This window comes from Camponotus floridanus, unplaced genomic scaffold (genome assembly GCF_003227725.1).
Source record: "Camponotus floridanus strain SB8 unplaced genomic scaffold, Cflo_v7.5 scaffold7, whole genome shotgun sequence".
Lineage (NCBI taxonomy): Eukaryota > Metazoa > Arthropoda > Insecta > Hymenoptera > Formicidae > Camponotus > Camponotus floridanus.
In genome coordinates, this window is record NW_020229838.1 from 90,031 (window position 1) to 114,905 (window position 24,875).

General features: G+C 34.7%; 3 protein-coding genes across 8 annotated transcripts in view; 1 reads left to right on the forward strand and 2 right to left on the reverse strand.

Annotated features, from left to right (window-relative positions):
* Positions 1-168: 168 nt before the first annotated feature.
* LOC105254803 (something about silencing protein 10) lies at positions 169-2,348 on the reverse strand. The gene is made up of 4 exons (XM_025413612.1): positions 2,252-2,348; positions 1,382-1,926; positions 446-1,110; positions 169-322 (listed from the first exon to the last, which is right to left on the reverse strand). The coding sequence occupies exons 1-4, from the start codon at positions 2,266-2,268 to the stop codon at positions 230-232; spliced, it is 1,320 nt and encodes a 439-aa protein (XP_025269397.1). The 5' UTR covers positions 2,269-2,348; the 3' UTR covers positions 169-229.
* Positions 2,349-4,135: 1,787 nt separating this feature from the next.
* Positions 4,136-23,430, reverse strand: LOC105254783 (sodium/hydrogen exchanger 9B1-like). Of its 6 annotated transcripts, none has more exons than XM_025413609.1 (9): positions 23,036-23,430; positions 7,562-7,693; positions 6,817-7,425; positions 6,289-6,464; positions 5,818-5,936; positions 5,324-5,485; positions 5,029-5,175; positions 4,638-4,739; positions 4,136-4,534 (listed from the first exon to the last, which is right to left on the reverse strand). In XM_025413609.1, exons 1-9 carry the CDS (start codon positions 23,044-23,046, stop codon positions 4,229-4,231), a joined length of 1,764 nt encoding a protein of 587 aa, XP_025269394.1. In that variant the 5' UTR covers positions 23,047-23,430; the 3' UTR covers positions 4,136-4,228. The 6 variants fall into 6 exon arrangements, with proteins under 6 accessions (XP_025269394.1, XP_019884166.1, XP_011261976.1 ...); XM_020028607.2 differs by lacking the exon at positions 23,036-23,430 and adding an exon at positions 8,176-8,273; XM_020028609.2 differs by having other exon boundaries at positions 4,492-4,565.
* LOC105254782 overlaps positions 8,302-24,875 on the forward strand; it is a 188,080-nt gene continuing 171,506 nt past the window's right edge. Inside the window, exon 1 of the mRNA XM_011263672.3 lies at positions 8,302-8,437. The gene's annotated coding sequence lies outside the window, so the exon portion shown is untranslated. The remainder of the gene's footprint in view (positions 8,438-24,875) is intronic.

The window sequence follows — 24,875 nt, forward strand, 5'->3', positions numbered from 1 at the left end:
AATATCTTATATTAAAAGTGAATGACTACAAGAGCAAACATTTTCTTTTTCCTATTCGGAAATTACTGAAAATTCTTATTTTCATGCTACACACATATTTAATATATTATTGATTGGATATATTATCATTGATAAATTTCAAATAGGATTTTATTTTTTTTAATACTCAAATGATAGTATATTAATATTGTTTCCATTGTTTTATATATAAAGTTAGAATTTTTAAAAATTAATATTTTAGTTTAATGCTCTTTTTTACACCAGCTTTGATACCTGAAATCTCTCCTGCGTAACGTGTCAACTCTTTTTTTACTTCTTTTATCTGTAAAAAAAAATATTTATTATAATATATGTTAAATTCTTTATGTTTAATAAATTTTTAATTCTCATTTTATATATATATATATATATATATATATATATATATATATATATGTATACATACCGCGCCTTTTCTGCGAATTAGTGCTTTACGATATTTATTTTTGTGTTTCACTCGAGGATTGCGTAATTCCTTTTTACGATACGGTGTAAGACCTCTATTCTTTGCCATTTGATAAGTTATTGCTCTCTTTTCTTTTTCTTCCTTTGTAGGATCCATGTTTGTAATATTATCCTTTTTATCATCTATAACTTTATCATCATATGGCTCTTCTTCATCTAAATCTGTTTCTTCCATACTATCTGATAATAATTCTTCTTGTTCATCTTGTTCTATTATTGTTTCTTTCTGATGTGTTGTTTTCTTTAAGCTTTGTTTTGGAATATCTTTTTGAATTTGTATCCGAGAACCATCTGATATGTGATAAAGAGGTTTACCCTCGTTAACCGCATTAACTATCTCTTCTACTTGCTTGAATAAATTTCCCTGTTGTGATTGTAATTGATCAAGCAGTTTATGATATTGTATCAAACGCTTTGTAACTGGATGCATTTTTACTGGCAAACCTTTAGCTTTTAACATCAAGAAAAAAGAGACATTGACACAATAATTTAATAAAATATGATATTTAGTTCTAACTAAAGCTACAGCATCACAATCAGGACATGTTCCATTTTCAACTAATTTGAGGAAGGGTGCCAAAATATCCTTTGCCTCTGTCATACAATCTGCAAAATAATCATATATTAAATACCATATATATCCTCAAGATTGTTTTAATTTATTTTTATAATTATATAATAATGTAAAAAAGAAATATATTTTTCATTTATAACACTAAAGATATATTGCATTCAAAAACTTTGCTCAAAATGTGTGTGTCAAAGAGAGAAAAATTCAGTATAATCAATCAAATAATTATATCATAAGTAATAACAATTGTTTAATAATAAATTAAATAGCAAAGTATATCACAAATATTATATGTTGTATGCATACCTTTAAAATTATTGACCATAAACATAAAAGATTCCGTATCAGACACCTGTTTACTGTCTTTTTGATCACTTTTCCTATCTTTTATAGTTTGTACAACTTCGTTGATATTCACGCTATCGAGATCTAAATACTGTTCCATTGATCTTAAATGGAGCTTTTTGCCTTCCTCTTCTTCCATTTCAGCATTAACTAAATCCTTTTGAGGTGCTACAGCATAATCTGTATATTTGAAGTCTGATGAATAGAAAGTTCTTGCCTTGCTACCCCAAGCTCTGTCATTCGGCAAATCATAATCCTCTTGTAATTCTTCAATGTCAGACTCCATTGAATCTTGTTGATCCTCTTCCTCATTTTCATCTTGCAATCCATAAACTTCATCATCGCTATCAAAATTTTCAGTGGTGTGTTGTTTTCGTACTTTCTCTAGCAGTTTTCTTTCAGTTTCCGTATATTCTTCTTCCGAATCTGTTACAGCATCCATGTCTATATCTTCGATATCATCTTCCATATCATTGGCATCTTCATCATTGAGATGCTTTCTTGTTCTACGATGAGAGAAAATAAATTTACAAATATAGATATACAAGTTCTTTCATAACATTCTTTAAAATGAATATTTTAGAAACGATTAAAATAGCTAAAGCATTTGCATAAAGATTCTAAAGTAGTTACAATTAATTTTTCAAATTTAAGAGATAATCCAAATTACTCTTTTATTTATTGCTTAAATAATTAGCTATCCTAATAAATTTTGAAAATATTTGCAAAATTATATATTTTATAGTTGAAATCTAATAATTTGTGAAATTTATTTTTTGTACTAACTTTCTTAAATCAGGTTTAATATTTAATTCATTTAGAAAGTGTTACCTTTTTTTGCGAACCATTATTATATATTTGAGACGTCTCCACGTGTATCAAACCCACAGATGTTTGGTCTAAATCTAGCCTAAAAATGTACAAGATTACGTTCGAAAATTCACCTATCGGGTAAAACAACGTTTGACTGACCAATCAGAACAAAGAAACCTCGGCTTTCTATTGGTAGATCAAGGCTATACTACCTTGGACAATTTTTGAACACAACCTCGAAGTTTGAATGTAGGAGCAACGCTGTGATTGGTTCGCTGGTTAGATATTTCGAAATTGCAGTATCGCGCTTGAAAATGTCGGATCGCGAACGCGTCGCGTCTCGGTTCGCGCATTTTTCGCGATTATTACGTGTTTTACGTGAAACGGAATTGTGTGCGAGAAGTAAGTGTCTGGTAAAGTGTCGGACTTTCGTCGTAAAATGTATAATACGATCGATATTGCATCTCGAAAACGTAATTCCGGTGTCGAAGATCCGTCGAAGATCCGTCGAAGTATCTCGAAATGGATCTCACTGAATTACAACTTGCAAGTGATGGTATCGTCGTTGCCAAGTACGTATATATTTCCTTGTTTTATAATTAATTGTATCGATTATGCACTTTCTCTGATACTTGTATGTACTATGGTAGGTAATATCGCAATAATTTTCTGATTTCGTCATTTTGCGTATCAACGATCCAGGTAGCAAAATGACGTCAAATCATCTTAAAAACATTTTAATGACGTCAGAGTCTTTAGACGCCATCTTGCTACCTAAGGAGTACTCTATTAAAAAGGCCATAAAATAAATTTTGCAACCGCAATATTTTCCGAAAAATTGGTATGGGAATCGTTAATAAAAACAGTCGGTTTTTGCTAATTTTGTACTTGAAAAAAAATCGCGGTTCCGAAAGAAACGACAGAAAGTTCAAAAAAGGCCATTCATCGTTAAAAATATCCGCGGGATAAAAGATTTACAATTTCGCGGAATGAATTTTCCATCCTTCAATTCGATTCTATGGTTTCGCGAGAATTGCATTTCGCGAACCGCGAAACGTCATTATCGAGTCGCGCGAAGTCGTTCGAAATACACAGTTTCTGCTCTATCGTGGTGCATCCCGGGGGTGGTGGCGAGGAGGTGGGGAAGGGGGAGGGGGACAGGAGGACCGCTATAACAGCCGCTAGAGCACGCATCGCGGAAACGCGTCATCGCGGCGTCTCCGTTATCACGCCACGTGCCTCGCTCGATTCTATTTACGAACAATAAGCACAATGCTCCTATCACGTCGCCCGTGTAGCGACGCTCTGCCCCAGTTTCACTTTGCCAATATAATGATCGCCGCGGAGACACGCCGAACAACCCCGCGCGCGCTTTAAATGCAGAAGCAAATGCACTCTCGTGTATAATACAACGCCGTCGTCGTTGTCGTCTCGCACACTCTGATGCATTTGTTTACGTCAACAGCGATGCCTGCCTAAAGCTCATCGGGCGCAGCCTGGTACGTAAGACGTTCAGAGTCATTTCCGCAGCGCGATAATATCGCCGTGTGTATATTCCTGGAAAATACAGCAAGGATGATACTCGAGAATCTGAGCGAATGTCTTGTTAAATTCCCATGCGATAATAATGCGATGAGGGACAGAAAGAAAGAGAGAGAAAGTAATCAAGGTTCGAATATCATAACATGGCTTATATATATATGTATTATTATATGAAAGATATATATTTTTATAACACAAAAAGATTCCCCTCTCTCTTCCTCTCTTATTTTTTATTTCAAATAATTCTATAGTTTAATTAAATATTGTTATAGCATAATAAAATTTTAACTAATTAGTAAACTAATAAACTTTCACTAATAAAATTATAACTAAATTTTATTATAGTATAACGTCTCTTCTCCCAACAATTTTCTCGCAAGAAATGAAGGAGCGAGCGCGCCTTGTCAAAAGGTAGAAAATCGATATATTTAAATAAATCATTCGCATTTAATCCTACGGTATCGATTCTATCGGAAGAGTGTTAATAGAATCGTTGGCAAGTTTCTTTCTTTGCTTTCGCGTTCTAACAGGTTGCAAAGCAATCAGACGCGCATAGCTCAATTCACGCTCCCTTTGCTGTTCCTCGATACTGATCTTGTTGAGGAAAAAGGGGCCGCAAGTCATCATGCCGATCGTGCCAAGCGGGGCCAGAAGTACTATGGCGATTACGGAAATCCTTACTACATCGAGAGCTAATTCGATTTTCGTTGGGTCGTCCTCCTTTCTAGCGCGTTCGAATGCCATCGGTGCTAGCGCTGCCTAATTTTCATTCATTGGCATTCAAGTTAAACTGATAATTTCAATGTTAAAAATATTATTACGATATAAATTTATCATGAAAACCAGATGATTCTTTTCTTACCTGTAAAGTTCCCTTCGGTAGCCAAGATATAGCGACGAAAAGTCGTTCTTTCCACGTAAAAGGCATTCTAAGCGTCGTTAGAAAGGCGGTACTACTACGCACCTAAATTTGGAAACTAAAATTTATATCATATAAAATTTATATAAAATTTATATATTATTATTTATATTAATTTATAAAATTTATATTTATATTAATTTATTTATTTATATACATGTATCTGCATTTAAGACATATATAAGTAATATGGTAAACGATATTGACGCGAGAGAAAATTAATTCCAAAAATTTTATTGCAGATAATGTGTTAAGAAAATAAATTTATATACTCCATTTCCTCTCTACTCGTATTTTTAAAATTCATTATTTCTTGATCAAAATGATGACTCACGAATATACCTATGAGTACACAGCCGAGGTAGAGTTTGAATCTTGATTTAGTCCAGTTTCTAAAATCGATATCGGCACCGATCACGCCCCCTAAAATCGGTTGCACTAAATGCCACAAAAAATAAAACGCTTTATGGAAAGGCGACGTCTGCAATGTAAAGGGAATGAGGGAAATCATTTTTTTAGGTTTTTATAAGAATAAATAATCTTGAGATTTTTTTATCGACAAAGATATTTGACAAGATATTTAACGATGAGAAAATTTCGAATTTTTTGATTATATATTTACTACTTACATCATACGAAACCGTCAAGAGTCGCCATCCGTGAATTGCTATAAACGATAATATGATGGTAGCGAGGTATCCTCCACCTGTAATCGCCAGTCTCGATGCTGCTGTGGTGCACATCAAAGATGCGAGAGTCAAACCACAGATGCGATACCACATTGCGTGTTTCTGATATACATAATAGGAAAATTGGAGCAATTAATATAAATATTATATAAATAATAAATTAATATAAATTAATATAAATTGTATTCATGTAATAAATTATATGTACGTATAATAATATTATTTACTGTAAAATTGCACGAAACTAGTAAACTACTCTCATTTTGTTTCGAATTTTATTCTCTCGGTGAGAGCGATATTTTAATAAAACATAATGAAAAGGGGGGCGTTAATAAGTCTACCCTTGTTAGTTCAGATTACACGAACGTACTTTCGCGATACGTGACCCGAATTTCGCGGGCATTTGGACGCGAGGAAATGAATAAAGTACCTACGTGATTGCGATGAGGGAAAAAGGCCAGGGCAAAACCCAAGATAATTCCCACTATAAGTCCTAAAAGAAAATCTCGAATCCCGCCGGGGATATAGGACCACCATTCTGTTCTCCTGTCATCTACGAAGATGTATATCTCGCTTTATACAGAAAGCTTTCTTCGTACGTTTAGACTTTTTTATGCAGTTTGTTACCAGTTTTTGCGGTGCTAAGCATCACAAATCATTAATATATTCTTTTAATGTACAATGGAAATTGTGAATTATTTAAAACGTAATTTACAGGATACGAGTACTTCTCGATTGCATAATAATAATTGCATATAAATTAGGATAAAATACATATTTTTCTATTTTTGTTTTGTCACAAAATTTTTTTCACATGCAAAATCTTTCAAAGGATTAAAAAGAAATGCAAATTGATCTATGTATCATTATGACACTTTAGGATTGTCTTATGATTTCTATTATACCGTTGCTAAAAACGAAAGAGAAGCAGATGGAAAACAGAGATACAATGTGGACGACGTCGATAGACGCTGCCGTGCATAATAAGCTGGTGAAACCTTTATCTTCTCCGTAACCTTGTTCAGCTAGAATGAGCATGCAGTTGACCATTACACCAGAGGACATGCAGGCCATGATTGTCCTTGAAAGACAACTTATTACTGCATAAATCTTCTTTATATTTTTGCGGTAAAGTAAGAATTTTATAATCGTTAGTCTCCAGCTTATTTCATCTTAAGAAGTTATAAAAGTTTAGCTAATCGAAAAATATAATATTTTTAACACTGTGTAAAATTTTCAATTAAATAAATAATGTTTTTTGATGAAAATATATGTTGTATAATAATGAGAAATATAATATTATATAATATTGTATAATAATTGGAAATATAATAATATGTAATAATGAAATAATTTGAACTAGCGATTATTTTCAATATAATTATAAAAAATTCTATTAATCAATGCGATGATATAAGATATAATTCACTCACCCTGTCATGAAAGACCAATTCCATGGAAATTCAAGAAGATATCTACATGAGACAGTGATCGTCAGCATCTCGATAGTGCATGGTACAAGCGCGAGGATCATCACGAATACAGGATGCGCTCTCAACGCGGTCGTCGTCAGCTGCAGACCGGCACGTACCATAATGAAAGTCAGACAGAAGGTCCTGATCTTGGAGGTTGTGCCCGGTCCAAGTTCGTCATGTATATTATAGACGTCGGTGTTGCGTAATATTATACCGGCTAGGAGCATGCCGAAGATGGGCGGTAGATGCAACCGAGGAATGTAGGTGAGGGTCCAGCCAAGTATATAGGAGAAAACGACGAGAAGCAGAAGACCGAAAACGCTGCCACCTGGTAACACCACGTCGCCCAGCAGAAAATACAGAACAGCCCAGGCCAGTAAAGTCATGCCGGTTATGGTCGCCAGCCAGAAGAGATCCGCCCATGTTAGTTGCACATCCAAACACGCGGATATCACGTCGGTTACGAGGATTTCCCGTAACATCGGGCTGCAAAAGGTCGCACGATTGCAGCAAGTATTGTCATCGTCTTCCTCGTCTTCGTCTCTCCCGTCCGTTATCTGCATCGATCTAATTGTAAGAGATGCGTATCCCGTTCAACTTTCTTCTCGTAGCATCACAATAATGGTTGTTATTATCTAAGATAAAAATTGTACTCGGAGCGTTGTGTTTGTTAGAATTGATCTTACCGTTAATTCACACTTACTTCCCTCGCATCTGTACATTATTCTTAGATGCTCGCGTGTCTGTGGAAGTGGATGCGGTCGGTTTATTCTCAGGAATAGGCTGCATACGATACAATAACGTCCGCTTGATCTTTTTGCGATACGGTTGTGGTCTTGAGATATTGAATTATGATATTACTTTAGTGATTTCTATTACACAAAATTGAATATCTATATCATTGTATTATGCATTCGATATAATTTGACATTTAAAACAATGCGCAATATTTTATATGCGTGAATCTCGATATATTTTTACTAATTTCATGATATAGATAAAGAGATATATTCAATATATTATCAAATATTTTGTCCATTTATTATGTATTATAATAAACACATTGTGAAAATGATACAATTTTTAAGTTATGATAAAAAGATTAATTTTATCCACGTTTGTTATATTATAATATCTGTATTAAAATTTTGCTAAAATTATATTTCATCGATATTGTTGCAGGATGGCATCACGTTACTTGGAAGTGTTTTAAGTTGTCTCCTCGATTCGATCCTCGAGGGAAACCTCCGTTACGTGAGTGAGAGGGCAATCTCATCTCTAAATGCAAATAGAAGCTATTACCGACGATGTACTCACTCTTAATTTATTCCATAATCGGGACGTTTTCGTGAAATATTCGCGTTCTCCTTCATGGAGCATCCTTTCGTCGGGGTGACGAGGTCATAGATACTTCGCGAGATAGAAGGAGAAGCGTAGCTGCGGAAGCAACGGAACATGACAGACACATAAATGAAGGAGGATGAAGGAGAAGAGAACGAGAAGAAGAGGAACTTTAAAGAAGCAGCCGACTGTTCGGCGGGTGACTTCAAAGGATTCCGCGGATATTGAATAATTCCAGGTATGTGTCGTTTTATGAAATATTCTCGGTTGAATATATGGTACGTAACTTTAGGTCCGATCAGTCCGATCGCGATATCCTGCGTTTCATCGCGAAGCAATTATAGCAAATGCGAATAATTGTCGAGAGATCATTTCGCTCGAGATGATGACTCTTCCATCTCTTCTGGTCGTATTACGAGAGTTTAATTTATCTCGTCGATGCGCTGAATATGATGACTTTATTACGCGAGACGAAGCGCATCTATATTTTTCTTCACGAAGAGTCACGATCAACGTGTAATAGAGGAATAACTTTAAATTGCATAGCAATTTCTCACAGCTGCCAGTAATGGCAAATTGTCGCGAAAATCCCAGAGAGTGAAATATCGTATGTACGTTGGAGAAAGTATCCAAGAACGGATTTTAGTGTCTGTAGAATCGAGTTTCCTTAATATAGGTCGCGCTCATGATCGTAACGCGAACTTTGAAAGCCTCCGAAATTCGTCGTGTTAATGGAGGATGACGGCTGAATGGCCGAGGAGCGAATCACGTTCTTCGCCGAAAGCAAAAATTAGCGAACCAGGCCTAAAAATGTCAGATTTTTTTTTTCGATGTCAATTTATAGCATATGACGTTCAGTTAAACTTTCTTTCCCGGTGACCCAATTTCTGAATTGCGCGTAAGACATTGAATAATCCCGATTGTTATTAGTTTGCTACTAGTTTTATTATAGTTCCTTCTTCAGAAATTAATACCTTTTGCAAAATCATTTCTTTTCTTTAGCCAATTTGGAGCTATGCATTTTTTAAAAATTTCACTAGACACTATTTTTTAATATATTTAGTTTCATTAATTAATATTTATAATAAAACAAATTCTTTTTAAGTGATAATTAGATATAAGTTTTGCCTTTTGAAATATCGTGAAAAAATTTCTAAATCTTTTATCATTTGACATAACTTTATTTCCTGTTATTTTCTCGTCAAGAATACAACAATCGACTTTAAATTAATCAAGAAATTTTATTATGAACGATGTGAGCGAAGTTGCGAGGAAGCTTGACTCCAAGAATTTGTAAAAAAACCATCAAATTTTTATTGACGATCCATAAAGTTTAACCATTCGTTCAAGTAACTCGGCGATCCGTGCACGCGCCAATAACGTCGCCTATCCCCCTCGCAACTTCCGTCCAGCTCCCCTTTTGCACTCATCGTCCGTCGTTTCTCTTCTACGCGCGCATTCTCTCAACCCCTCTTGCCCCATTTACCCTCTCCAGCACCCGTGGTTCACTTCTACTCGATGCTTCCACCCCCGCGAGAACATATTCAGTTTGCGAGCGATGCTCGCCGTGATCGTGCCGAAATTCTGATTGATATCCGCATCGCTTTTAATGGTGAACGATCGTGACGAAAAAAAGAAATCGTAGGAAAATCTTACCGGTTTTATATTTTAACTAATTTTCTCTGCATTCGCGTGTGGAACCGGGTATATTTTACACAGATATAAGTCGTTCCTGGGATTCTCGTGTGCATTCTGTGATCGATTTGGTGCTATAAATCGGACTGCTTCATGCTTCGAATTTATATGTAAGGTGAGTGGTTTTCTTCCACTTGAAAAATAATTTTAGAAAGGGATTATATAATTATAGACTAACAATAAGTATTCGTTATATGCGTTGATATACATGATTATATCAGTCGCGAATTTTATTCATTGAATATGTGTGAGAATGAAAATTATCTATTTCACAATTTTTTAATCTTTAACACAAAATATTTGCGAATTATAAATTCCTATTTTTCAAATAAAATTGCTTTAAAATTGTAAATTATTATAATTTATAATAGCACTGATAATTTTTATGTAGAAGAGTAAAAAAAAGAGATAAAAAGCTTGCTTGTATGAATTTCTTAGACTATCTTCTAATTCTCTCTCGCAAAAAAATACTGCGATCTACAAAACGAACGAGTTCGTTAGCGATACAACGTAATAATTCGTTCGGTAAACAAAAAAACAAAACTGCATGGTGTAAATACAATTACGTCGCGGTTGTCGCGGGAATAAGCAAATGTCGCTGTTCTACTTTATGCGGTTAATTTGCCATAATTGCAAACAAAAAGGTGAAATTTACATTTTCTCGTTTTGCGAACTACGTAATTCGTCGTTTATTATTATGTGACTCGTCGCGCGAATATCATATTTAATACTGATTTACGTGAGATTTGGCGACGGCAAAACTGTTAGAGAAGATAAAGTATGCATGTGCTCGAGAAAGAGTGACATTAGTTGTCGCGTGAAGTTTCGGCATGCGTCTTCAAGACACACATTTTCGCTGAAGAGCAAAGATGCCATCCATCCGATAAAATGCTCGGAATATTTACAGGGTACGCGGCGCTTAATAAAAACATACCACACAAAAGTATATTTGGTGTCAACTTTTGCAACCTGCTTTATTTTTTTATTTTCGCGATACCAGCTTTCGTATTTGAATGCCTGAATCCAAGAAATGCTACTTTACAATTAATATTTCAGGTCATCCTTGTGTGTTTCGATTTAAAAGTGAGAAGGACCTATATAGAAAGATCATATTAACACGCTCACAGATTATAATTGACGACGATTCGTCGCGATGGCGGATTGTCGCGTTAACGAATCTCTGAAGACGGAAGAAGCAAATAAATGGGACTCTCGCGAATCTCGTAATTAGCTCTTTCGTAATGCGTGAGTTTCGGACTGGGATGCGCGCGAGGTAGCGCCGATAGGGTCTTTGACCTTAGCGGGGAGAGAGTGAGAGGAGGCACTTAAATCAGCGGTATTGGATTTGTGTCTGGACTGGGAAAATGGCACTCTTGGAAAATGAATATCTATTTTGGTTGTTGAAGAGCGATGCAGTCAGTCGTACCCGATGGGGTAGTCCGCCGTCACAAGTGGATTTAAGGTTATTGAACTTGTTCATTGATCCCTCTCGATGCACCGGCACACGTTCAACCATCGGCGCCACCGCCGTCGGTTCACTCTCCTCCGTTTCTCCTCTTTGCACCTGCAACTTGCTTTTATGACGATTCTCGATGCTGATGTAAAAACGCCGAATTAATCCGTATGCGGGATGTCATCCGCGTTCCCGCATCACGATCTGACCGTTGCATACGAGTGCGACAAGCGAATGATTTGGAGGAAAATAATTCTTGTTTCGTATTAGAGACATTTTTAATAAATTGCGTGATTGATTATTTTAATTAAATAATTATGTAACCACATTTTCACATTACAATAAATAGAATTTAATATATAACTTTATATCAAAAAATTTTTTTAAAATATGATATGTGTGATAAAATTGCATCACAAGATTATTGCGCGGGTTAGAATTTAGAAAGATTTTTTTATATCTTGTTAAAGATGTTAAAAAAATTTGAAAAGACATGCGTATATATTTATATATTAAAACAAATAATTAAAATTATATAAATAAAATTGATGGAAATAATTTAATCAAAGTAATCAATCATGCAATTATTAACATTGATTATAAGGTTATCTAAAAAAATAAGTATTATTTTCTCACTTATGACACTGTACGTTACTGCGTTTATGCAATGACTAGCGTGCACATATATGTTTCCTCGATCTAATTTGTAGATCGAGTTTCGTGTTCCGGAGGAATATCTCTAGGTACGTATCGGTTGAATGATTAACGCGGGCATTCTGATATTGGATTGACGATATTCTATTCAGCCGAGCGTGATGCGAACGTTTTATTCCTGCCAGTTGCAATCGTTGTTTAGTGTAATTTCGAGTTTAATTCGGCAACTCTCTTCTCGGAGCAACGACCGTTACGATGGAGAATGCTCTATATTTTCGTGAAGATCCGCAGGGGATATACGTCGTCTACCGCAACGATTTATATAACGTCCTAGGGAGCGTTACGTATAATTTATCGCGTATAGTTTAGTAATGTCAATCACGGGGACTTTACGACGATGTTAAATATTTATCGAGAAACAAAAGTTTGCGACGAAAAGAAGGCACTCTGTTTCGCCGATGGCGAAGTAATACTTTTCCCTCTTCTATTTTTACGAGAATTGTCTTTCGATATCTCACGGATTTGGACCACCACTGATATCGCTTCGATTGTAAAGTGTGCGAAATTTTTCGAGTTACTTGATAAATATTATTCGCAGTTTTACGCAAATGATACCAAGGTATACTCTCTAAATGATGCATGCGCGCACAAAAACAGTGTACAATTTCATCCGCATGCTCTTTTCCCAAGCACATCCTGTCATATGCACACGGCGATGTGTTTCCATACTTTTCAAACACGATGACTCGTGCGGAAAACGTGGACGCGTGTTTTTAGTTTATGCGCTCGTATAGCGAGTGCTTAATCTCGCGTGCAAACGTGTTATCGAAACATTTTATTACATGTATTTAAGATCACAAATTTCAAATCTAAATATATTTCTATCATATTTCTTTCTTCGAAGAAATTATAAATCGCGTAGATGATGTACAGATTTCCCTGCAATAGCATCACCTTTGCAGATGATAAAAAGCAAGGTTTTTCACCTAGCATAGAAAGACTTGCCTTGTTGCATTGAATCATGTGCATCCATTTAATTATATCGCGTTGCGAATGAAATGCCGTCGAATTATTCCGAAAAAAAATGAATAGAGAAAAGATGCTCTTTTCGGATGACTTTTCTCTCTCCTTTGCATTGCTCTCATCCCGAAACACGAAATTGAATTTGCAGAGAGACAGTGACAGGTATTCGATATACATGAGGCAGAGCGCGGCTAATGGCCACGTTCGCCCGGTATTCGCGCGTCTTGTTGAGCTTGACTTGAGACTTGACACGGACGGGCAAAGTGTTCTTATATCAGGAATCTCAACCCCCCACGATACACCCCACGCGTCCTTTTTACTGACAACGACGACGACGACGATGATACACTTGACACACTGCGGTGAGACTTTCAAAAATTTAAAAACCTCGCGCGCTTCGCGATGCTCCGCCTGAATTCTGCATCGAGGATACTATTTTTTCGCGATGGTGCTTCGAATTTTTCTCGGGGTTTCAATCTCGACTAATCTCACGGAAGCTAAGTAACTGCTTGATAAATATTCCGCAGATGTATTCTATAATTTTTCGATGCAAAATGTCTAATTGCTGTACAATTGCAATGCAATTTCCATTATAATTGTACAAAAAATGCATACGTATGCATTACGTAAAAACTACGAAATAGCTTTGCTGGACATTTGAACTTTAGGCGACCGAAAATGTAATTAATATAAAAATATCTTTTTTATTGTTTTAAAAAAGAAACAGATAATTTCCTTTAAAAATATTTTGAGTTATATAAAATAATTTTTAAATATCTTTAAATCTTTTAAAAATGTGAATGTACATGTATATATATTATTTTCAATTTTAAAATATGCTGCGTTGTAAAATTATATTCTTCAAACTTTTATATTTTTTTAAAAAATCGGTTCTACATTATTGTCATTTTTTTAAATTATTTGATAATATAATTACATTTATTTGATAAGTAAACTAATCATTTGATATAAAGAAATCTAGTCAGAAGTTACAAAGGATTAAGATCTCCAATAAGAATTGGAGATTTCAAATCATAATTAAAAATTTCAGAAAAAAATTTATTCAATAAAAAGTATCAAAGTGTAAGTCAAATGTGGAAAAGAAAGTGAAAAGGAATATTTAAATTAATTCAGTGTTGAGATAAAGGAATATAAAAATAGGTAATTTTATTATATAATTTCGCAATTGCGTTAACCGATTGTAAAAAAAGAAATTCAGGATCGTTTTTAAACAATCTTCCATGCTTCTCAAGGAAATTATAAATTAATAAATAAATAATTTATGAGTTGTACGATTTATTATATCAAACACAACGCGAGCGAGAAAGAGTGTTATTTTATATTTTTAAAGAAATACTTAAACCATCCATTATTCTTTCAAAATTTTTTGTTGAAAGATTGAGACATCAGTCGATATTCTGCGCTTAGGTCACCGTGCTTAAATAGGCCAACCTAAGGAGACAACGTTCGCTGAGTAGAAGATGATTCAATTTGTCTCGGACGAAGGATACTCGCAAAATAGATCGTTACAGGATGACATTGAGCTTTAGAAAGGTGATTGGGGGGACGTACAATATATACGTTAATGCAGCAATTTGAAGATTTAACATCATTAATATCTCAGTAAATTAAAAAGTGTTTATTTGATTTATATATCAGAATTATAAATATGTAAAAAATTGTTTGAAAGAAATATTTTATAGTAATTAGGATTATTAAATATTTATTAAAATTATATATACATATGGAATAACAGTTTACAATTAAACTGTAATAGAACAATATGCAAAATATGTCGTTTTAAGATCGTCCTTCGATTTTTTATAACAAAAAGATAAATGCGCTCCTTATTTTATAAACGAAGCGAATTTGATTCGTACCATCAATTTATTGACTCACCGCTTTAAACGCAAATTATCGCCACGCATGAGTCAATTCACAGTACGTTTGCGGCGAGACGACTGTCAAATAATGACAGCGAGCAAACACGACGAAACGCTAACTATTTCACGCGACCAACAGATGCCCATTAATTATCCATCCTTTCGCGTCTCGCCGGTCACGTTATTCTCTGTCGTTGAATTTTTCGATATTTTATCTTTCGCAACTAACGCTATTTTACAGATTGTCATTCATGAGAGAAACATATTCGATATTTCATATCATCGGATTCAATAACGCATTTTGAGATATTTAATATCGAAAAGTTATTGGTAAAAGGAAAGACGATAATGTTTCGTGCCGCAATAATAATGTCAAAATAAATCAGAGAGCGGTCGTTTGCTTCGGCAAAAGGACATTCGAGATCTCAAAATCGAAATTCGCGAAAGTGAAATTAATAGTCCGAAGGGAAGATTTATGAACTTGTTTTCGGTTTGATGTCCTGCATTACCGCCTACTTGTATTTTGCTTTTTTTGAAAATACACCGCGCACAGCTTTATAAAAACCAATAACGAAATGATTCGACCAGAATTGAGTTCCGGGTAAACTTTCGCGTATACACGAGACGGTTCGATACCGCGCCCAAGCTTTGTTCAATGCAATACTGGAACAATTCGGTTCTATGATATTACGTTTAAGCAAACTTGCATGCTCTCTTGGATCAAATAAAACTACGGGACCGTAAATTCACTTGTGCATTAATTAAATTCCAAAGGAAAAAATAATTAAACATCACGCTTGAGAAATATTACAGCTGACGCTTCTTTAAGGGAGGGAAAAGTTAGAAGATTGCTTTTGTTTTTATCATTTCGCATGTAATTTCTCATATAAATATACATATCTAAATCATATACATTTCTTTAAACGCGTATAAGTATTTTTAATATTTATAAATTATATAGATATGATCACGTTTATTCCCCAAGGATACGAATATCCGGATTCCGCGAATAAGGAATCCGAGAATCAATTTCGCGCAGATCGAGGACGTCTTCGCGAGTATCGATTTGCTATCAGTTTCTAACAATATATAATAACAACAGCAACTTTGCCATCGATAATACGAACACCGTGTCCCAAAGGATATAACGTCCGTCGAGTCACGATGGGAGCGTGCGCGTAGTTGCCATCCAACTTCCGTCATAATAAGCTTCCGCCGCTAGGATACACGTTCAGATATTTATCTAATTCGATTATAGACGACATCCGCGCGTTACGAAGGATTCGTGCTCGCTTTGGGACAACTCGAGATCGCAGGCGGGATCTCCGAGTTCATTCACCTGCCGCGTCGATCAGGAGCCTTAATAGCGCAGTGTACGGTACATATTTCAGAAAGTACTAGACACCAGTGTCGCCGCTAATTATCTGTTGGCAAGTGCATTAATTACTGATTTATGGAGCATTCGCGCTTCAAGGGAGAAGCCAACGTGGAAGGAAGCCGACTGTTGGGATACTGTCAAATAACAGTGTACGCACAGGGAACGTCATAATCACCCGATTCAATGCAATCGTTTCTCTCTCTCTCTCTCTCTCTCTCTCTCTCTCTCTCTCTCTCTCTCTCTCTCTCTCTTTCTATAAACGCAAATTTGACTCTACATTTTCCCTTATTAATTATGTGTGTTACACAACGAGAAAACTACAAACATTGCGATTAAATATCAATTATATTGTAATTCATCAAACTCTTGACTATCATCAAATTAATTTTCCTCAACGATAGATTTTATCAATAATTATTATCTAGTATCATTTTTGCAAAATCTTTTGATGAGCAATGAATTGATATGAGACAAAGTATTTTATTGGAGAAATATATTGTACGATTAGAGTGAAAACTATAAAAATTTACGCTCGAAGGCTTTTGATAGGAAAATGGTATCGATGCGGTGAGGATTCTCCAAATATGTGTAACTAAATATTCGCTCCGTGTACACAATTGTCAATCGACGAGATAGCAAAAGGGATGGCAATCGATGCCACGGGAAAACCAGTCGTTCCGAACGACCCGGTTATTTGTGTTCGCGTTTAGACATCCTCGTCACGGACAGACTGGAGCGAACCGGTAATTCTCGTTCATAGCCGTGGAATCTTAAACCTTTTCAACTATCATACGTGACAATGAGCAGGGAGACGGACAGAGAGAAGGAGAGACACATACAGAAAGAAAGAGAACGTAGAAAAGAAGACGACTGCTTTTCCGCGTGCTTGGAGCACCGCCAAAGTCCCTTCGGCGCGGAAGACACTAGCGTTCGCTCGCTTTGGTCGAAAAATCGCACAGTGCGCGATGCGATGAGCACCGTTTAAAAGCATCGGATTCGCGTTACCGAGAATGCACGTACGGCGAGTACCTCTTGGATGTCGATCACGATGACATTTCTTCCGGGCATTCCCTATGGCCACGACGGAAACCGTCGCGTACGTCAGCAAAGATTAAGCTATTACACGTGAAATTTTAAAACCGCGTCTGTCTCATGCGGATTTCCATAAACATTATTTTAAAATGACGAGAAAAAATCAGATGCAATGATAAAAATGATAAAAATGACGAACTAAAAGAAGGAATCATTACATTTATAATTTATTTTTTTTTAAATTGCATAAAAGGCAAGATATATAATTTATATTTATATATAATTTTTTGTAATCTTAAATACATATAAAATAAAAATAAGTAAAAATAATTTCATAATTTCTTTCTTTTTTAGGAAGAATTAATATCTTTCAACGAGACAAAATTTTTCAAGTATATTTTAGCAATTTGCAATTTTTTTCTAGTTATTATAATGTTAAGATTGATAATGGCGAACTAATTTAAAATCTAATGTTCAATCTGCGACTTATTCCGAGATTATAAGAAAAGTTAACGGACACAGAAAAAGTGCATGCGACAGTGCATCTGTTGAATAATTTCTTCGAGGACCCCGAGGGATTTATTTTTCCGTTTGGTGCGCCTACTCGTGTAACTCGCTGTTACGTGCCGCGTGCATGGAAAAAGAGCTCACTTGTGAAGCAGCCGTAACGAGTGGTAACCCCATCCTAAATGAAGCCTTAAAGAGGAACGGCGGGGTAACGTCGTGTAACAAGAGGCCATGCAAAGGGGTTGAAGAGTCGCGAAATTGTGGAGGGAAGCAACGACGAATGACGTGGCCATTGTAACATAAGAGTTTTCTTCTCCACTTTCTCTCTTCCTTTCTCTCTGCCGTCACTCGTGCATTTCTGAGACTGCATTGTGATCGACTGGAATCAAGCTGCCCGCCTCCTAATTTAAGTATCATTCTTAAAATCCTGTCCAGACGAAAATTGCGAGGATATCGAATTTGAGGTATTCTTCTGATTCTCTCCGCGATAAAATAATAAATTAATTATTGTCGTTATCTTGTCGTTATCTTGAGTATTATTATATATTTGTCATTGGGAGACTTACAGCTAATCAATCGTATATACATATATACCAATTGATACCTGAGCGTTCTAAATTTCTCCGGCAGCTTTCGTAATGATGCACGAATGTTTTGTAAGGCGATGCGTTAAGGATTTCACTCGCAGTCTACGCTTTTGGCAGGATTGAAAGTGGCGAAGGCTCATTAAGAAGTCTCCCTCCCGACAAACTTGCAAACGGGATCCTTCGACGCACACACACGAGACACCAGATCGCGGGAAGGAAAGAGGAGAGGAAAGGGGAGGGCACCCGGTATCGGAGCAGCATCTCCCTGCTTTCTCAATCCTCATTTAGTTGCACAATGAGACGGTATAGGGGAGACGCGAGCAGGAACAAAGAAAGTGCCGGGCTCTCTTCCGCAACTTTCGCGGGAAAACGCAACGGGTGTCGCGCATCACCGAGGGTGCCGAGAGCACCCTTCTCTCCAGAGGGGGTCGCGCCAGCCTTGCTTTTGACGTTGTGCGTACGATTACGAGTTTGATTGGTTATTTATGGGGCGCGGTGGAAATTACAATTCGACCCTCGCGTTTACAAAACCGGTGATAAATCTTTTTGCCATAAACAGGCACAATCCTCTTATGCGCTTTCTACTTGATGTGATATGAAAAATAGAGTTATAGAAGAGCCCTCTCGAGTAATAATTTATTTCGAATTTATCCAAAAAAAAGTATTAACACAGAACAAAATTTGTCAACATTATATGTTTTATATTTTTTGTGAATATAACATAATTTTTTGTGATATGAACATTTTCTTCATATAACTAGTATTTATCTATAAAATCATTAAAACATTCATTTTTTGATTGACATGTTATACATTTATATATACGGATTGTTTTAATCTTTTAACTTAATTCACAAAAATAGTTATCGCTCGGACAAAAATATGATCGAGAGAAAAAGAGCGAAATTTATTAGCGCATTAATCTACATAATCCTCTTTTGGTCAAACCGCGTAACGCGATTCCGAAAATATTGCACTAACGTCGCCTTTAGAGTGGAAACAATCTGCGTCCTGCATATCTACACATGTGTATCGTGGCTGTTTACGCTCTGGAAACAATGATTCACCAACGAACGAGCGAGAGACGCCGTTGTTTCGCTTTGGTCGATGTGTGTCTAGCGTGCGAATAATGGACGTGGCCTGACGATGCTTCTGTCTTCGGAACGAAATAGCACTAGGGGCTTTAAGGGAAGATTGAAATTTTCCGTGCTAAACGTACAGAGTCGCAAGATGCAAACAGGTATACTCTTCGCGCCCTCGTCTCTACTCTGCAATTTCACTTTGTGTTCGACTCAAAGACCTCACACGTAAAACATGCTTTGTGCAGCCTCGAATAAATTTCGAGAATTGTTGTATTTATTAAATTTTCAGCTACCGGATGCTCACCGTTTTATATGAACGCAATATTTGTAAAATCGCGAGTAAGAACAACAGGTTCACATATGTCCGAATTTGCGTTCGCGTGTAAAATATTATGAAAAAGCATCCAGCTATACGACAATCGTGGGAGTCGTAACGAGAGTTTTCGAGAAAACTGGTCAGGGAATTCTCTTTAGATTGCGCGAAATATTTATAGGCGAGGATTCCACGAAGTGAGTCAGAAAGAAAATAAGAAATCTTGTCTCGTGAGAAACTGAAAAGATGTGAAAAATCAATATTTTACAGACGCGACTTAACGTATTTGATACAAGCGCATTTCGCGAATAAAATCATTCTCAAATTTATTCTCTTTTATTATGATATATTTCTCTCGCTTGATTTGGTAATTTTGTTTTCAGATTCTCCATATGTTTCTGGAATTTATAGTAAATTATACTGGTAATACGCGCGACCGACTGAATAAAAAGGAAGCACTTTTTCCAAATATATTTCGTCGTATAAATTTTTTTATAGCGTCATGAGATATATTTTATCGCAGAACGTGGCTTTCTTTGTAAAATAAAATATTTAAGGCGTCTTGTGCCCCGCACAACAATGGCTCTTGCCATTCTCGGCAGCTTCATACATGCTCATCTCAATTTTCTTTTCGCGACACAATCTCTCGTCGCGTGCGTGCAATATTACGTGAATCTTCGCGGCGCGACTACAACCGTACTCGAGATATTCCTCGCGAGGAATTCCCGGGTCCTGAGTAGCTTCCTTTTCGTTTCCATGGTGATCCATATAGGGCACACGCGAGCTTGGAGAGCTTATCGTGATGTATGCGATGAAGTTGTGTCTCTCTTTCTCTCTCAATCTCTCTTTTTCCCTCTTTTTCGACGATTCTTTCAGACCGCACTAAACTTTATCTCCAACTTTTGCGTTCCGACTTTCTTCGATTAGGTTTGTTACCACATTGTATCTCCGATCGACATGGTCGTTCGAACAATTTCCGTTAATTTATTACATTAATTGAGCGCATCGTTTCGTAATCAAACTACTAGTTTACGAAATGTACGTTCTATCTCAATTTATCGCGGTTCATTCAATTTATCATGAGCAGACTGATCTTACATTAAAATAAAATTTTTGTAATATTCAATATTTATGAAATTATTATCGCGATTAATTTTCACATTGATAAACGTAACGTATGTATCTCTTGGAAGAGAGAAGAATCAAGTTTAAAAAATATTTCTGTATGATAAAAACAATCGATTTTTTAAAAATTTATTTTAATTTATTTTTTAATTTATTTTTTAACTTACTACATTCTTTTAAATATCTTTCATATTTTAATGAACGCATTTTTTACCTCCGCATAGTAAACTCTCGAATTTATTTATACTATGTTGAGACATAAATATACCGAACTAAGAGTGTACACAACTTGCAAAGTTTAGAAGAAAGAAGAGGGGGGAAAAGGAAGAATGGACAATGCATGAAGGTCGCCTTCTATGGCATAATAAATAATTCACGCAATTAAATATTTATCCGGCTACCTGTGAGCGGCTGTTTAGTAAATCCGGATATAAATCCTCGCAGGTCGCGCGCGAGCGTGGGTGCTATATACAGCATTAAACCATGTTTTCGCGTGCAGACACTATACGCTATATAGAAATGCCGGTTGCTCTCTCTGCGAAAAAGGGAGGTTTGGACGGATTAAATGGAGAGAGGGTCGTGAAAGACCAGAAAGGGCTCTCCCTATATACGGTATAGATCGCGGCGTGGGCGAACAAAGCGGTATTATACGAATATTTCATCGTGATAAAGACATCTCGAGTGCAAAGGGGGTGTCTATAGCCTGAATTTTTTCAAGTTATTGGGATTATCGGATCAGTAAAGCACGACTCATATTTAGTATAGATTTAAGAGATATTCCTAAAACGAATAAATTATATAAATGCTCACTAACAATATATCAATTTTATTAATATATTAATTTTATAACTCGCTGTGCTAATATATTTATGAAATTTTGTCTATTAAAAAGTTAAAAAGTAAAAATGGTAAAAAAATATATTTTTTGAGTATCTTCCTCTTATAATTTCTTCTCTTAAAATATAATATATTTTTTTAATTTAAAGAAAAAGATGACTAATTTATATTTAATTTATATTTAAAAAAATAATTCTTTAAGATTTTCAATAAAAAACTATTTACGTAATTATTACATAATAAATTATTTATCTTAAATAATTTAAATGATTTATCTTAAATGATTTAACATCATTTAACTTGTTTTAGTCAATAGCAGACTTTCATTAAAGTAAGAAATAGGCGGCTGCCATTATACGTATAATTTTTCTTAAAACGACACGCAAAAAATAAAATGGCGACACTTAAGAGAGCGGTTTTCTCAAAGGTTTTTCTTTTATCTTAAGCATTGCGCATTGCGAAAAGCGATAGCGATTAATCAAGTAGGGAAAAATGTCAAGGCGTAATTCGTCATTTACAAGATTATTAATTATTTCTGTCGGTTTTGTATACCGCCTGCCTGTTGGATCTTATCTATTGTCTGCCTATTCTCTCCCACAATGTGAAATATCTCTATTCTAAATAAATTACAATTAATGTTTCTTTAAATACATATAATGGATCTCGGAACAAATTGAAGCAGTCTTGAGCAGATGCGGAATGCCAATATTCAAGCGATAGCTTTTGAAATATAGGTTTCAAATTAGTCAATTACAGACTATGTTTAAGTGATCGAAATGCCGTTATCTTAATTAACATAGTTCGTGATTGATCAATCTTTAAATCTTAAAGAAATAAAAAACTGCAAGTATTTTTATTATATAATTTCTTAATGTAGTATTTTACTTTATAGATTTTATGTACTTTTATTTATATGTTACACAATTCTGTAACAAACATATTGCTTTGAAATTATAAAAGAGATAATTTATGTTTATATATATATATGTATAATATAATACATATATATGTATAATATAAATCTCAAAAAACAATTAACATCTACAAAATTATTATGTGTAATTCAATTATTTTATATATATTTATATAAAATATTCATTGATATAAATATTTTACTTGCAATATTTTAAGTATTAAAAGAAATAAAATTTAAAATATTTTAAACATGCTATATTATATGATAATTTAAAATAGAGAGATTACCACTATATACGTAAAGGTAATAACGAACATTAATATCACAAATAACAAATAAATTATAATTTACCTTATAGACATTGTTATTCGATGTCTTTCCAAGCCTCCTGCTTCACTCTTGTTTTTTGCTGCTTCTTCATTGATTGCATTCACATGACACTCGCGGCAATATAGTTAATTACAATCATATATGCATTAATTAGCAGAATAGTACACTTAAATCGGGCGATATTTTGTATAGTATTCATGATATTAATCACACGCGATTAATTATACACTATATGAACAGTAACAAAGAACAAGGCAAATATTATACGTTTCCACGAAATCATGATCATCGCACTCGAAAATCACATAATAAACACTACAGCAATGTTACTTGCTAATGAATAAAATACACTCACATTTTATAGTAACTTTCGTCGTATTTCTCGAAATATAATCACTAAAAATATTACGAGATGCCAAATACGGTCATTCCTTACGAATAATTAGAAATCATTTGCACAATTAATTAATTCTTGCGATTGACGTTTCTTTAAAACGAATGGAATATTTATAAAAGCGAAATTTTATTATTTTATAATATAATAAAAAAGATTTTGAAAGATAAATAAATATATAAGAGCTAAAATTAAAAATAAATATGTAAGAATCTCAATATTCGAGAATAATCAAGTAATTATTTGCTGATATAGTTTGCACAACAGAATTTCGATAAAATCGCGAAATACGTTCTTCGACAAATTACGATGTACAAACACCGCATTTATATAATATACGATTCATGAAAATTAAGATATAAAATTAATAACGCGATCGTGTTTAATAATTAAATGTGTGGCGACATAGCTCAATTCAAAGTCGATTTACTGTATTCATGATGTTTTGTCCATGACTAGAAACGAGAATGATATCAACTGAAAACCTTGACATTACGTAATATTACACGATGCTAGTTAAGATCGATAGATGTTTGAAAAATATATAATCAAAATCCATTATTGTAAATCTAATAAATTTCCAAACTTTAAATATCGTGAAGTATGATTTTCCGTTATTTGAATCAAACAAATGTTGCAATAATTCTTATCGTTGGTCGTAATAATTAATTAATTACGCAGACTGATGATTGCTAATTATAACAATTATAGAAAATGATCGCCTTTGGCATTTATTAATCTTCTCGCGATCGCGCATTTTGGAGAATAATATGACGATACACGGAACAAGTTTTCACTGCCGTTTCGCTCGAGTCTCAACGTATGAATGACAGAGTCACGAGGTCATGACTGACGTGTGTTGATGGTATGTCACTACGTCACAGTGAAATCGAATCCTATAACAAAAAGGCATTAGAGAAGGGGAAGATGACAAGGCCGCGCAGAGAGACGAAAAATTATTCGACAGTTATTTATCAACGTTTGTACGTGAAGGAAGGTGTATATCGTTCATCAATAATATTCTTTAATAATGATTCCATCTAGTCTTTTTATAAATCTAATTTTTCTCACGATTATTAATTATCATATTTTAACGATCATTAATTAATATATTATTAATTAACATTAATATCGATATCATGGTGTTGGATTACTCAAGTTATTCGATCCTGCAATTCGTATATTATTACGTTTATCTCAATTCGAAAATGATTAGTAAATTATATATTTGAACCGGCGAAAAATTTTTGAAGCACGAGGAGCGAATGATATTTATATTCGAACACATTTAACACTTTGAAATAATTATTGCTCGTAAAATCGCAGTGAAACAATTATTTATAATTCGAATTCCTATCTCTGATTCCTATCTCTGATTTTAATGTTTCGAATGAATATATCACTAGAAATATCTGTTTCGATAAATAACTGTTCCAATACGTTTAAAAAAAGTCATCGCGGGAATTA